We start from the raw sequence: 16,132 nt of genomic DNA on the forward strand, positions 1-16,132 counted from the left end.
CGAGGAAGACTTGCTTCCACTCTTAACACGAGTCCTTAGGTGGCTGTACAGTCCAATACGAGAGCCACAGTCCCCGTCACAGGTGGGACAGATAGTCGCTGAGGGAAAGGGTGGGTGGGACTGGTTTGCCGCATGCTCTTTCCGCTGCCTGCGCTTAATTTCTGCATGATCTCGACGATGAGACTCGAGGTGCTCAGCGCTCTCCCGGATGCACTTCCTCCACTTAGGGCAGTCTTTGGTCAGGGACTCCCAGGGGTCAGTGGGGATGTTGCACTTTATCTAGGAGGTTTTGAGAGTGTCCTCTGCCCACCTTTGGCTCGTTTGCCATGTAGGAGTTCCGAGTAGAGCGTTTGCTTTGGGTGTCTCATGTCTGGTATGCGGACAATGTGGCCTGCCCAGCGGAGCTGATCAAGTGTGGTCAGTGCTTCAATAGTGGGGATGTTTGCTTGGTCGAGGACGCTAATGTTGGTGTGTCTGTCCTCCCAGGAGATTTGTAGGATCTTATGGAGACACCGTTGGTGGTATTTCTCCAGCGACTTGAGGTGTATACTGTACATGGTCCATGTCTCTGAGCTATGCAGGAGGATGGGTATTACTACAGCCCTGTAGACCATGAGCTTGGTGGCAGTTTTGAGAGCCTGGTCTTCAAACATTCTTTTTCTCAAGCGGCCGAAGGCTGCACTGGCGCACTGGAGGCGATGTTGAATCTCGTCGTCAATGTCTGCTCTTGTTGATAAGAGGCTCCTGAGGTATGGGAAATGGTCCACGTTGTCCAGGGCCATGCCGTGGATCTTGATGACTGGAGGGGGGGCAGTGCTGTGCGGCGGGGACAGGCTGGTGGAGGACCTTTGTCTAATGGATGTTTAGCGCAAGGCCCATGCCGTACGCCTTAGAGGCACTGTTGGTGACCTCATCTCTCTTATCTGGAGGGAGGGGAGCATGCTGAGAGATGAGAGTTGCAGTGATCGTGACCACCTTTAAAAAGGGGCACAAGTCCGACTGCGGCAACTACAGAGGAATCTCCCTATCATCAGCCACTGGGAAAGTCGCCGCTGGAGTCCTCCTCAACCGTCTTCTCCCTGTGGCCGAGGAGCTCCTCCCGGAGTCGTAGTGCGGATTTCAAAGCTCAAGACAGTAGGCAATATGGTCTGGAAGTTGCAATTCTTGCTACACTTCATTCCACCCCCAATTGCTTCCAGAACTGCAGTTGCGGTCTGTGCTTCACAGGTAGGGACCTGCTGTAGATTCCAATGAAGCTTGTACCATCTGTGCCTGTAAAGAAGACAAAGTTCCGCGATGTTGCCACAAAGGACAGCAGTGTAGAGTCGACATTCACACCCAGTTATCGCTTACTCTCAGAGCCAGCACATAGGTATGACGTTCCTCAAACATCCCTTCTTCTCAGGCCGGTACCCACGTGTTCTGGGTCCCACTGCTCAGAATTCCTGTGTCAACCATTTTGACAAAGGCATTAACCCATTCAAGTTTAGTTGAAACAACAAACTAATTTCCCATGAATGTCTTAACATTCATTAATATATTGTACAGTGCCATTTTCACTCATGTGCATTTATCTGGGGCTTTGCAGTGCAAGCTCATTAATGGAACAGAATTTGCTGGAGCAGGCCATCTCTTGAGTTGATATTTTTTTCTTACCCTTCAGTTCAAAAAGAATTTTGTGCTGCAAATTGCTGAAAGTGTGAGCTGATAACGGCTCGGCAAGGTCAAAGGGCCATCTAGAACTTTGGTGAACAATGGGGACCAACAGTCTAACTAATGAGATTTAAGGACAGAGAAACAACAAAGGAAATATGGTGAATTAGTCAAATTGGATGCAGAAAGAGAAATAAAGTTAGAGAAAGAAAGATTAGATTAAGGAGAGCGAAAAAAAAAGAAAGGGAAAGTCGAAAAAAACACTACATTTAACATTTTCAAAACCTCCAAGACTCCAGAGTCTCAATAGTTTGAGTGGCATCGCAAGAACATAAGTCTCCAAAGTAAAAGGAACATCGGGATTTGGAGCAGGAGTAGGGCATTTAGGCCCTCGAGCCTGACCCGCTATGTTAATCCGTATCTGAACTCTATCCATCTGCCTTGGCTCCATTTCCCTTAATACCTTTCGCGAGTAAAAATCTATCGCGCTCGGATTTTAAATTATTAATTGAGCTAGCATCCACTGCATTTTCTTGGAGAGAATTCCACCATAAGTGTTTCCGAACTTCTTTCTTCAATGTCTGGCTCTGATTTTAAGGTTACATCCCCTTGTCCTAGACTCCTTCACCAGCAGAAAAAGTTGTTCTCTAGCTACCCTATTAATTCCTTTCAAAATCCTAAAAACCTCAATCAAATCACATCTTACCTTTCTATGGGCTCAATTTTCCCCAACCCCTTTTATCGGTGCACTTACCTTAAATGCGCCGACTTTGCGCGCTGGAAACGGCACCGAGAAAAAGGGGCTCCATCCTGCCCGCTCTGCCAAGTCTCCGGTGTCCCATGTGGCGTAGCTAGTGAAGTGGGGAGCAGAGCAACAGGCCAGCGCAGAAAGCACTGCCGGTAGCTGCGCGCATGCGCAGTGAAGTCTGCGTGCATGCTCCTGCCCTCCCAGCATGTCCTACAGGCTGTGAGCAGGACCCATGCTCGCAGCCCCAAACCCGGCCGAAGGGACGCCCCGATCTTCGCCGCAGCCTATCCCCGGCTGAGTGGCCTCCCACACCGGCCAGCCTGCTGAGTTCCCGGGCCGAGTTTTATTTTTTATTTATTGATGGTTGTGCTTGAGAGTTTTGATTGGGGGGGGGGGGTGGGGAGGAAGGGGAGGAAGAGTGTTTGGGGGGGGTGGGGAGGAAGAGAGTTTGTGGGGGAGGGGGGGAAAGAGTGTGTTTTTGCAGGGGGGGGGGGAGAAGAGAGTGTGTTTTGATGGGGGGGGGGGAGCAGGGGGGTCTTTAAAAAAAAAACTTGATTTTGGCATAAAGGTAGGGCTTCTATTTTTTTATTTGTTATTGATTGATTGCTCATTACTTTTTGTGGTTTGTTTAGTGCTTTGTAAGTCTTGGTGCAGGTCCTCAACTTCCTTCTATTTTTTATTTGTTATTGAATGCTTATTTTTGTGCTTTGTTTAGTGCTTTGTAAGTCTTGAGGCTTTAAATGTACTAACCTGCGCCAATTTCTTAACTACCTGCAAGGTTTTTCACAGCTAGCCACATACGCTGACCTAAGTCGATTTAGAGTAAGTTTTAGCCGGCCAAAGTGACATAAATGGCCAAAATGGCGCAAGTGACTGGGAACGCCCCCTTTTGAAAATAAAACTGAACTAAAAAAAAATCGTACCTAACCGACTTACTCTGGAGCAAATTTTGGGGGGGAAAATGGCATCTTTTTTAAACTTAAGCCAGAAAAAACTTACACCAAAAAAATTGATGCAAGTCATGGCCAAAATTGGGCCCAAAATTCCAGGGAATATAAGCCTAGTTCATGTCATCTCTCCTTGTAATCTAACTTTGGAGCACTGGCAACATTCTGTTGAGTTTGCACTGCATTCCTTCCAAGGCTAATATGTCTTTTCTCAGGATGTGGTGCCAGAAATGTAGAATGCTCCTGATGTGATCTAACCAGGGTTTTGTACAGCTGTAGCAAAACTTCTGCCCCTTTATAGTCTAGCCCTCTAGTTATAAAGGCTAATATTCAATTAGCCTTTTTGATTATTTTCTATATCTGACTACCAACGTTCCCGATAAGTTTTTTCAATGTAAATAATTGTGCATGCACAAAAAATTGAATAGCCCGCGCACCAAATATTAAATTAGAGAACATTGCTGACTACTATATTTTAGTGAGCTGTGTACATGGACCCCTGAATCTCTTTGAACCGCTGTTCCTATCTTTTCACCATTAAAAAAAAACTCGGATCTGTTCTTTTTTGGTCCAAAATGGATGATGACCTCACAGTTACCTGTGTGAAAATCCATCTGCCAGTTTTGCTCATTCACTTTGTATTTTTATGCTCCTGTCTACACTACTTGCTACACCACCAATCTTTGTCTCATCAGCAAACTTGGATTTATGGCTCTCGATTGCATTATTTTAGTCATTAATAAATATAGTGAATAGTTGAGGTGCCAGCATAGATCCTAATGCGACATGCATGCCTTAGAGGCAGTGGAACAAAGGTTCACTAGATTGATCCCTGGGATGAGAGGGCTGTCCTATGATGAGAGATTATGTAGAATGGCCCTATACTCTCAAGTTTAGAAGAATAAGATCTCATTGAAACATACAAGATTCCAAGAGAGATTGACAGGGTCGATGCTGAGAGGTTGTTTCCTCTGGCTGGAGAGTCTAGAACTAGGGGGCATAGTCTCAGGATAAGGGGTCAGCCATTTCAGACATTTAAGACTGAGATGAGGAGGAATTTCTTCACTCTGAAGGTTGCGAATCTATGGAATTCAGGTCCCCAAAGGGCGCTTTAATTTTAGCTAACAGTCTCTTATGTGAAACTTTATCAAATATCTTCTGGCAGTCCATATAATCTACATCCAAAGATAATAAGGTAGTAGTACTTTAGTTACTTCCTCAAAAAATTCAATTAGGTTTGTTCGACATGATGTACCCTTTACAAATCCATGTTGTCTCCCTCTAATCAGCTCAAATTTCTCTAAGTGCTCAGTCACTCAGTTCTTAATGATAGATTCCAATAACTGCCCAACAACAGATGTTAGACTGACAAGTCTATAATTTCCTGGCTTCCTTCTCTCGCCTTCCTTAAATAATGGAGTTACATTTGCAATTTCCAATCTCAAGAGACAAGTGTTGAATCGAGAGCGCTTTGGAAGATTATGGCTGAAGCAGCTACAATTTCTTCACCTACTTCCTTTAAAATCCAGGGGTGGAAACCATCAGATCCTGGGGATTTGTCAGTCTTTAGTGCCATTATTTTTTCTAAAACTGTTCTTTAATGCGTTCCAGTCCTTGATTTATTATTAATTTCCCTGGAATGTCCGGCATATTATCCTTTTCCTCAAATGTGAAGATTGAAACAAAGTAATTGTTCCACAAATCTGCAATTTCCTCATTTTCAATTGCAATATTCACATCTGTTTTTAAGTAGCCCACATTACCCTTGAGTGCCCTTTATCTTCTAAACACTTGTGTTAATCTTGTTATCTCTTGCAAGTTTCTTTCCGTATTCTCTTTTTACAGCTCTTACTATCTTTTTTGTTTTCCTTTGTTGCTCTTTACATCTATCCTAGTCCCCAGGAAATACATTGTTCTTTGCTCTTTTGTATGCCACCAAGCTCATGGTCTACCGGGCTGCAGTAATACCCGCCCTCCTGTATGGCTGTGAAACATGGACCATGTACAGTAGATACCTCAAGTCGCTGGAGAAATACCACCAACAATATCTTCGCGAGATCCTACAAATCCCGAGAGGACAGACGCACCAACATTAGTGTCCTCGTCCAGGCCAACATCCCCAGCATTGAAGCACTGACCACACTTGATCAGCTCCGCTGGGCAGGCCACATAGTTCGCATGCCAGACATGAGATTCCCAAAGCAAGCGCTCTATTCGGAACTCCTTCACGGCGAAGGAGCCAAAGGAAGGCAGCGGAAACGTTACAAGGACACCCTCAAAGCCTCCCTGATAAAGTACAACATCCCCACTGACACCTGGGAGTCCCTGACCAAAGACCGCCCGAAGTCGAGGAAGTGCATCTGGGAGGGCGCTGAGCACCTAGAGTCTCGTCGTCGAGAGCATGCAGAAAACAAACGCAGGCAGCAGAAAGAGCGTGCGGCAAACCAGTCCCACCCACCCCTTCCCTCGATGACTATCTGTCCCACCTGTGGCAGAGACTGTGGTTCTCGTATTGGACTGTACAGCCACCTAAAAACTGATGGTATGCTCCTTCTGTTATCTCTCACCTCTTTTGTTGACCATAGCTTTTTTATTTGGCAAGTAGAGCTCTTGCCCTTGGGCATATATTGGTCCTGTATTAAGCTAAATTATTTTTTGAACACCTCTAACAGCTCATCTGGAGTTTTACCCGATAAGTTTTGACCAGTCCTTTGTCTCATTCTTTTAAGCTTTGCCAAAATCTAGAATCTTAGTAACAGTGTTAAGTTTCTCCTTTTCAAACCTAACATGGAATTCCAACATATTATGATCACGAAGATAAATGTTCCTGTACTGTTAGATTATTAACTAAATCTGGCTCATTACTCATTACTAAATCTAGTATGGCCTGCCCCCTTATTGGTTCTGGAACATATTGGGCTGGAAATCCTGACCTCCCCAGGTCCGTACAGATCCTGACATCCCCAGCTCCCGGGAAGGCATTGCAAAAGCCGTTTTTTTGCGCACGCGCTGAAAACTGGCTTTTCCGATCTGTCAAGCTGGCGGCTTGGGAAGAGAAGGTTGGAGCTTGGCAGATCCAACGCATATCGGGAGCGAGAACATTTGCAAGGGCAAGATTGTGGGATTTACCCATATCTTGCCCAACAAATGTCTTCAAAATTCTTGTGCCTGATAAAAGCAGGGATATAGCCTACTTTTACAGGCGTAACAGTTTAAAAACAACAAAAATATGATTAAATTAAAAAATTAAAAACATTATTTTTAAAAACCGTTACATTTATTTTTAACCATAATTTTAAAAACTTTTTAAAAGCTCGGGAAAACATTTTTTCTCCAAGGTATTTATTAACTTTAATTTCAATTAATTTTAGTTATGTGAGGCGTGTTTTTTATTTTTTATTCTGTGTTTAGTGTGTTTGTTTTTTTTTCTCATTAATAGCAATGAGAACTCGTAGATACAGAGATCTCATTGCTATTAATGAGAAAGCTGTGGAATACTGTACCTGATTGGCTGAGCAGTTACATGTGGCTGCACCTTCTGCGTGGGAACCTGGAGGACGGGAGCACGCTTCGCAACGCGGGAAGAGAAGGCCTCCCCACTGAAATCGCAGGCTCCTCCCGGACCACCAGGTAAATTGGTAGAAATGTTTCGGGTCGGTGGCAATTGCCTGCGGAAAGCCTCCGACTGCAATTTCAGCCCCAATGCTCCGGGAAAAAATCATTGTGGGTGGAGATTAGAGATAGTAAGGGGAAAAAGTCACTGGTGGACGTAGTTTATAGCCCCCCAAATAATAACTTCACGGTGGGGCGGGCAATAATCAAGGGAATAATGGAGGCATGTGAAAAAGGAACGGCAGTAATCATGGGGGATTTTAACCTACATATCGATTGGTCAAATCAAATCGCACGGGGTAGCCTGGAGGAGGAATTCATAGAAAGCATATGGGATTGTTTCTTAGAACAGTATGTTACAGAACCTACAAGGGAGCAAGCTATCTTAGATCTGGTCCTGTGTAATGAGACAGGAATAATAAACGATCTCCCAGTAAAAGATCCTCTCAGAATAAGTGATCACATTATGGTTGAATTTGTAATACAGATTGAGGGTGAGGAAGTAGTGTCTCAAATGAGCGTACTATGCTTAAACAAAGGGGACTACAGTGGGATGAGAGCAGAGTTGGCTAAAGTAGATTGGAAACACAGACTAAACGGTGGCACAATTGAGGAACAGTGGAGGACTTTAAAGGAGCTCTTTCATAGTGCTCAACAAAAATATATTCCAGTGAAAAAGAAGGGCGGTAAGAGAAAGGATAACCACGGAAATAAAGGAGAGTATCAAATTAAAAACCAATGCGTATAAGGTGGTGGGAAAATAGAAGATTGGGAAAATTTTAACAACAGCAAAGAATGACTAAGAAAGCAATAAAGAAAGGAAAGATAGATTACGAAGGTAAACTTGCGAAAAACATAAAAACGGATTGTAAAAGCTTTTACAGATATATATAACGGAAAAGAGTGACTAAAGTAAATGTTGGTCCCTTAGAAGATGAGAAGGGGGATTTAATAATGGGAAATGTGGAAATGGCTGAGATCTCAAACAATTATTTTGCTTCGGTCTTCACAGTGGAAGACACAAAAACCATGCCAAAAATTGCTGGTCATAGGAATGTGGGAAGGGAGGACCATGAGACAATCACTATCACTAGGGGGGTAGTGCTGGACAGGCTAATGGGACTCAAGGTAGACAAGTCCCCTGGTCCTGATGAAATGCATCCCAGGGTATTAAAAGAGATGGCGCAAGTTATAGCAGACGCATTCATTATAATCTACTAAAATTCTCAGGACTCTGGGGAGGTAGCAGCGGATTGGAGAGCAGCTAATGTAACGCCTCTGTTTAAAAAAGGGGGCAGACAAAAGGCAGGTAACTATAGGCCGGTTAGTTTAACATCTGTAGTGGGGAAAATGCTTGAAGCTATCATTAAGGAAGAAATAGCGGGACATCTAGATAGGAATAGTACAATCAAGCAGACGCAGCATGGATTCATGAAGGGGAAATCATGTTTAACTAACTTACTGGAATTCTTTGAGGATATAACGAGCATGGTGGATAGAGGTGTACCGATGGATGTGGTGTATTTAGATTTTCAAAAGGCATTCGATAAGGTGCCACACAAAAGGTTACTGCAGAAGATAAAGGTACGCGGAGTCAGAGGAAATGTATTAGCATGGATAGAGAATTGGCTGGCTAACAGAAAGCAGAGAGTCGGGATAAATGGGTCCTTTTCGGGTTGGAAATCGGTGGTTAGTGGTGTGCCACAGGGATCGGTGCTGGGACCACAACTGTTTACAATATACATAGATGACCTGGAAGAGAGGACAGAGTGTAGTGTAACAAAATTTGCAGATGACACAAAGATTAGTGGGAAAGCAGGTTGTGTAGAGGACACAGAAGGGCTGCAAAGAGATTTAGATAGGTTAAGCGAATGGGCTAAGGTTTGGCAGATGGAATACAATGTCGGAAAGTGTGAGGTCATCCACCTTGGGGAAAAACAGTAAAAGGGAATATTATTTGAATGGGGAGAAATTACAACATGCTGCGATGCAGAGGGACCTGGGGGTCCTTGTGCATGAAACTCTTTTAGAAAATTAAACTCTTTTAGAATCCCAAAAAGTTAGTTTGCAGGTGCAGCAGGTAATCAGGAAGGCGAATGGAATGTTGGCCTCCATTGCGAGAGGGATGGAGTACAAAAGCAGAGAGGTCCTTCTGCAATTGTATAGGGTATTGGTGAGGCCGCACCTGGAGTACTGCATGCAGTTTTGGTCACCTTACTTAAGGAAGGATATACTAGCTTTGGAGGGGGTACGGAGACGATTCACTAGGCTGATTCCGGAGATGAGAGGGTTACCTTATGATGATAGATTGAATAGACTGGGTCTTTACTCGTAGGAGTTCAGAAGGATGAGGGGTGATCTTATAGAAACATTTAAAATAATGAAAGGGATAGACAAGATAGAGGCAGAGAGGTTGTTTCCACTGGTCGGGAAGACTAGAACTAGGGGGCACAGCCTCAAAATACGGGGGAGCCAATTTAAAACCGAGTTGAGAAGGAATTTCTTCTCACAGAGGGTTGTGAATCTGTGGAATTCTCTGCCCAAGGAAGCCTAGCTCATTGAATGTATTCAAGTCACAGATAGATAGATTTACCACCAATAAGGGAATTAAGGGTTATGGGGAGCAGGCGGTTAAGTGGAGCTGAGTCCATAGCCAGATCAACCATGATCTTGTTGAATGGTGGAGTGGGCTCGAGGGGCTAGATGGCCTACTCCTGTTCCTGATTCTTATGTTCTTATGTCGTGAAATAACAGCCCTAACTTTCTGTGCAGTGTTTAATTTGCTTTAACAGTGTAAAAGTAGAAATTTTTTAAAGCTCGTGGGAAGGAAGGCGGCAAGCTCCGGTTTTGGCGATGTTAATGGTGGAGTGGCTCAAATCATCCGAGCAATTTATGGCGATTCGTAATTCAAGACGTATCTCTATCTCACCACAAATTGCTGTGTTTTTTTTTTTACACACACTAACAATGGTGTGCTCATTGAACTCCCTGTTATCTTCACAGCAGATTATCATAGAATAGTACAGAACAGAAGGAAGCCATTCTGCCCATCGAGTCTGTGACAGCTCTGTAGAACAGCAATCCAGTTAGTCCCACTCTTTCCCCATATCCCTGTCATTTTTTCTCCTTCAACTATTTAACCAATTCCCTTTTGAAGGCTCCTACTGAATCTATACCCACCACCCTTTCTGGCATTACATTCCAAATGCTAACCACTCTTTGCATAAAACACTTCTTCCTCGTGTTGCCTCTGGTCCTTTTGCCAATCAACTTAAAACCGTGCCCTCTGGCTATTGACCCTTTAGCCAACAGAAACAGTTTCTCTTTATTTACTCTATCTAAACCCTTAATGATTTTAAACACATCTATGAATTCTCCTCTTAGCCTTCTCAGTTTCAAGAAGAACAATCTCAGTTTTTCCAGTCTATCCACGTAACTGTAATCCCTCATCCCTGGAACCATTCTAGTAATTCTCTTCTGTACCCACTCCAAAGCTTCCACGTCCTTCCTAAAGTGTGGTGCCCTGAATTGGACAGAATACTTCAGCTGGGGCCGAACTAGTGTTGTATGGCCCAACATGTTTGGTAACTGGCCCTTCTTGAGCGCAAACATCTAGGCTAACACTCCAGTGCAGTACCGAGGGAGTGTTGCACTGTCGGAGGTGACGCCTTTCGGATGAGACGCTAAACCGAGGATGTAAAAGATCCCATGGCGCTATTTCGAAGAGGAGCTGGGGAGATATCCCTGGTGTCCTGGCCAACATTTATTCATAGGTTTACATAGCATATACGGCACAGAAACAGGCCATTTGACCCAACCAGTTAATGCGGCTTTTATAGAACTATAGAACTTTACAGCACAGAAGGAGGCCATTCGGCCCATTGTGTCCGTGCCGGCCGACAAAGAGCTATCAAGCCTAATCCCATTTTGCAGCTCTTGGCCTGTAGCCTTGTAGGTTGCAGCACTTCAAGTGCATATCCAAGTACTTTTTAAATACTATGAGGGAGTCTGCCTCTACCACCCTTTCAGGCAGTGAGTTCCAGACCCTCACCACCCTCTGGGTGAAGAACTGTCTCCTCAAATCCCCTCTAAACCTCCTATCAATCAATTACTTTAAATCTATGCCCCTTGGTTATTGACCCTTCTGCTAAGGGAAAAAGGTTCATCCTATCCACTCTATCTAAGCTCCTCATACTGTTATACACCTCAATTAAGTCTCCCCTCAGCCTCCTCTGTTACAAAGAAAACAACCCCAACCCTTCCTCATAGCTAAAAATCTCCAGTCCACGCAACGTCCTCATAAATCTCCTCTGTAGCGCAATCACGTTTCCTGTAATGTGGTGACTCGAACTGTACGCAGTATTCTCGCTGTGGCCTAACTAGTGTTTTATACAGTTTCAGCATAACTTACCTGCTCTTATATTCTATTCCTCGGCTAATAAAGGCAAGTATCCCGTTTGCTTTCTAAACCACCTTACCTACCTGTCCTGATAACTTTGGGGATCTGTGGACATGCACTCCAAGGTCCCTCTGTTCCCTCACACTTCTGTGTTCTACCATTTATTGTGTATTTCCTCGCCTTGTTAGCCCTCCCCAAATTACCTCACACTTCTCCGGATTGAATTCCATTTGCCACTGTTCTGCCCACCTGACCAGTCAATTGATGCCTTCCTGCAGTGTGCAGCTTTCTTCATTATAAACCACACAATTATTGTATCATCTGCAAACTTTTTAATCATACCCCTTACATTCAAGTCTAAATCATTGATATATACCATAAATAGCAAGGGACCTAGTACTGAGCCCTCCGGAACCTCACTGGAAACAGCCTTCCATTCACAAAAGCACCCATCAACCATTACCCTTTGCTTTCTGCCTCAGCCAATTTTGGATCCAAATTGCCACTTTGCCTTGGATCCCATGGACTTTTACTTTCGTGACAAGTCTGCCATGTGGGACCTTATCAAAAGCCTTGCTAAAATCCATATGTACTACATCAAACGCATTACACTCATCAACCCTCCTTGTTACCTCAAAGAATTCAATCAAGTTAGTCAGACATGACCTTTCCTTAACAAATCCATGCTGACTGTCCTTGATTAATTCGTGTCTTTCTAAATGAAGATTTATCCTGTCCCTCAAAATTTTTTCAAATAATTTTCCCACCACCAAGGTTAGGCCGACTGACCTGTAATTACTCAGTCTATCCCTTTCTCCCTTTTTAAACAACAGTACAACATTAGCAGTCCTCCAGCACACCTGTAGCCAGAGAGGATTGGAAAATGATGGTCAGAGTCGCTGCTATTTCATCTCTTGCTTCTCATAACAGTCTGGGATACATTTCATCCGGGCCTGGGGATTTATCCACTTTCAAAGATGCTAAACCCCTTAATACTTCCTCTCTCACTATGTTTATTTCATCTAATACTTTACACTCCCCCTCCCCTGATTGCAATGTCTGCATCGTCGCTCTCGAAAAAAGACACACAGTATTCATCAAGAACCATCATCATCATAGGCAATTCCTCGGAATCGAGGAGGACTTGCTTCCACTCCCAAATTGAGTTCTTTGATGGCTGAACAGTGCGATACGGGAGCCACAGAACCTGTTAAAGGTGGGACAGACATTCGTCGAGGGAAGCTGTCAGTGGGGCTGGTTTGCCGCACGCTCCTTCCGCTGCCTGCGCTTGGCCTCTTCTTGCTCTTTGCATTGAGACTCGAAGAGCTCAACGTCCTCCCGGATGCACTTTCTCCACCTCGGGCGGTCTGCGGCCAGGGTCTCCCAGGTGTCAGTGGTGATGTCACACTTTACCAGGGAGGCTTTGAGGGTGTCCTTATAACGTTTCCGCTGTCCTCCTTTGGCTCATTTACCATGAAGGAGCTCCGCACAAAGCATTTGCTTAGGGAGTCTCGTATCTGGCATGTGAACTATGTGGCCTGCCCAGCGAAGCTGATCAAGTGTGGTCAGTGCTTCAATATTGGGGATGTTAGCCTCGGCGAAGACACTGATGTTGGTGTGCCTGTCCTCCCAGGGGATTTGCAGGATCTTGCGGAGACATCGTTGGTGATATAGCTCCAATGACTTGAGGTGTCTTCTATACATCGTCCATGTCTCAGATCCATACAGGAGGGCGGGTATTACTACAGTCCTGTAGACCATGAGTTTGGTGGTAGATTTGAGGGCCTGGTCTTCAAACACTCTTTTCCTCAGACGGCCGAAGGCCGCGCTGGCGCACTGGAGGCAATGCTGAATCTCCGCATCAATGTCTGCCTTTGTTGATAAGAGACTCCCGAGATATGGGAAATGGTCCACGTTGTCCAGGGCCACGCCGTGGATCTTGATGATAGGAGGGCAGTGCTGTGCGGCAGTGACAGGCTGGTGGAGGACCTTTGTCTTACGGATATTAAACGTAAGGCCCATGCTTTCATATGCCTCAGTGAATACATTGACTATATCCTGGAGTTCAGCCTCTGAATGTGCACAGACGCAGGCATCGTCCACATACTGCAGCTCAATGACAGAGGTTGGGGTGATCTTGGACCTGGCCTGGAGGCGGCATAGGTTAAACAGCTTCCAGTGGGGAGCTTGTTGATTGTGAGGCGGCGAGGAAGATTGAGAAGAGGGTTGGAGCGATAACGCAGCCCTGTTTGACCCCTGACATGGATTGGGTCTGTAATGTTCAAGAACCATACCCACGTCTTCCGCCTCCACATACAGATTACCTTTATGGTCTTTAACAGGCCCTATTCTTTCCTCTTAAACATCTTTGGGTTTTCCTTGATTTTACTTGCCAATATTTTTTTGTGGCCTCTCTTTGCTCGATCCCCCTCCTGTCTTTCCTCATCTAAATCTATCAGCATAACCTCCGATTTCCCTTCTCCCTCATATGCTTGTCTAGCCTCCCCTTAAATTCCTCAACCAACATCACAAAAAAACAGATTATCTGGTCATTATCACATTGCTGTTTGTGAAAGCCTGCTGTGTGCAAATTGGCTGCAGCATTTCTTATTGATAAGAATCTTATTGAGCCGTACAAGATTCTGGGGGCTTGACAGGGTAGATGCAGAGAGGATGATTCCCCTCGTGGGAGAATCTAGAACTAGGGGGCATCGTTTCAGAATAAGCGGTCGCCCATTTAAAGTGGAGATGAGGAGGAATTTCTTCTCTCAGTGGGTGGTAAATCTTTGGAATTCTCTGCCCCAGAGAACTATGGAGGCTGAGTCATTAAATATATTCAATGTGGAGAGAGACAGATTTTTGAACGATGAGAGTCAAAAGGTTATGGGGAGCGGGCAGGGAAGTGGAGTTGAGGCCAAGATCAGATCAGCCATGACCTTATTGAATGGCGGACCATGCTCGAGTGGCCAAATAGCCTACTCCTATTTACGTTCTTATGTTTCCTACATTACAAGAGCAAAGAGGATGGAGAGGTCAAGCGCAGGCAGCGGAAGGAGCGCGCGGCAAACCAGCCCCAACCACCCCTTCCCTCGACGAATGTCTGTCCCACCTGTAAGAGAGTCTGTGGCTGTCGTATCGGACTGTTCAGCCATCAAAGAACTCACTTTAGGAGTGGAAGCAAGTCCTCCTCGATTTCAGAGGGACTGCCTATGATGACATTATAAGAGTGTACACTTAAAAAAAAGTACTGCATTGGCTGTAAAGGGGCGTGAAAGGCACTATGTAAATGCAAGTATGTTTTTGTCTGTACACCTGTTGCTTGCACATTGGTTTCTGGAATGATTGGGGTACGGTGTAACCCTATGTGTAGGAAGGGGTTTACTGCCTCTTACCCTGATCTCCGGGCTGTCTGCGGATTTGGACGACAGGCACTGCAGGACATCAGCCCGCAGGTCGACAATGAACTTGACGCCGTCCTCCAGGCGGCTGATGTGGCCGATGAGGAACTTGTAGCGAGGGGTGAGCGAGTGGCGCAGCCTGTCCTCGGCTTGCAGCAAAGCGCCCAGGCCCCGGCTCTGCGCCTCCGCCACCCGGCCGCACAGCTCGGCCACCCGGTCGTGGTCGGCGCCGTACTCGGTCGCCAGCCGGGTCAGAAAGGCCGGCCTGCGGGCCGCCGCCAGCCCCCGGTAAAAACACACGAACTCCCGGGTCTGCGCCTCGAACACGGCCGGCGACAGCGGCTTCTCCCGAGTCTCGTAGGCCGGCACCGCCGCCACGGTCCGGCGTAGAATCTCGTCCATGTCGGGCCCGCGGGCTGCGGCGGCGGCGCTGCTGATGCTCGGGGTCAGGCGGTGGTAACCCAGCAAAGCCGTCGCGTTCGTGCGCTGGGCCCACACCAGCGGCAAGCGCACCATAGCCAGGCCGCAACTCCCTCCTTAGGCCGAGCCGTTACCCTGGCAACTCCGCTCGGCCCGCGCCGTTACCCTGGCAACTCCGCCCCTTCCCCGGGTCTCTCTGGGATTGGGACAGCGACAGGTGGGATCCTCCCTCCAGCTCTGGTGCCTGGCCTTGCCAAAGGTGAAAAATTCATTCAACATTTTCAAACGTAAACTTCCCCTATGGACAGAGAAGTGAATGGGCGCAGGGATGTAGAAGAAGCAGGCTTTTATTTCTTTTGTACATTTGTATCTGCTTTACATTTTTTAAGGCCACAAGACAGCTAAAAAAAAGCAAGGCTACGGGAGCGGATGGAATCCCTGCTGAGACACTGAAGTGTGGCGGAGAGGCGCTGTTGGCGTGAATACACGACTGCATCTCTCTCATCTGCAGGGAGGAGAGCATGCCGGGAGATCTTAGAGTTGCAGTGACAGTGACCATCTTTAAAAAAGGGGACAAGTCCGACTGCGGCAACTACAGAGGAATTTCCCTGCTATCAACCACTGGGAAAGTCGTCGCTAGAGTTCTACTCAACCATCTTCTCCCCGTGGCCGAGGAGCTTCTCCCGGAGTCACAGTGCAGATTTCGTTCCCTCCGGGGTACAACGGACATGATCTTTACAGCGCGACAGCTGCAGGAAAAATGCAGGGAACAGCGCCAGCCCTTATACATGGCATTCTTTGACCTTACAAAGGCCTTTGACACTGTCAACCACGAGGGTCTATGGAGCGTCCTCCTCCATTTCGGATGCCCTCAAAAGTACGTCGCCATACACCGCCTGCTCCATGACGACATGCAAGCTGTGATCTTTACCAATGGATCCATCACAGACCCAAT

At 46.1% G+C, this 16,132-nt stretch overlaps 1 protein-coding gene across 1 annotated transcript in view; it reads right to left on the bottom strand.

Annotated features, from left to right (window-relative positions):
- mlycd (malonyl-CoA decarboxylase) overlaps nt 1-15,360 on the bottom strand; it is a 48,002-nt gene extending 32,642 nt beyond the window's left edge. Inside the window, exon 1 of the mRNA XM_070897011.1 lies at nt 14,752-15,360. Coding sequence (XP_070753112.1) covers nt 14,752-15,273 — 522 coding nt within the window. The 5' untranslated portion in view covers nt 15,274-15,360. The remainder of the gene's footprint in view (nt 1-14,751) is intronic.
- Between the last annotated feature and the right edge of the window lie 772 nt (nt 15,361-16,132).

This window comes from Pristiophorus japonicus, chromosome 13 (assembly GCF_044704955.1).
Source record: "Pristiophorus japonicus isolate sPriJap1 chromosome 13, sPriJap1.hap1, whole genome shotgun sequence".
Taxonomy (NCBI): Eukaryota; Metazoa; Chordata; class Chondrichthyes; family Pristiophoridae; genus Pristiophorus; species Pristiophorus japonicus.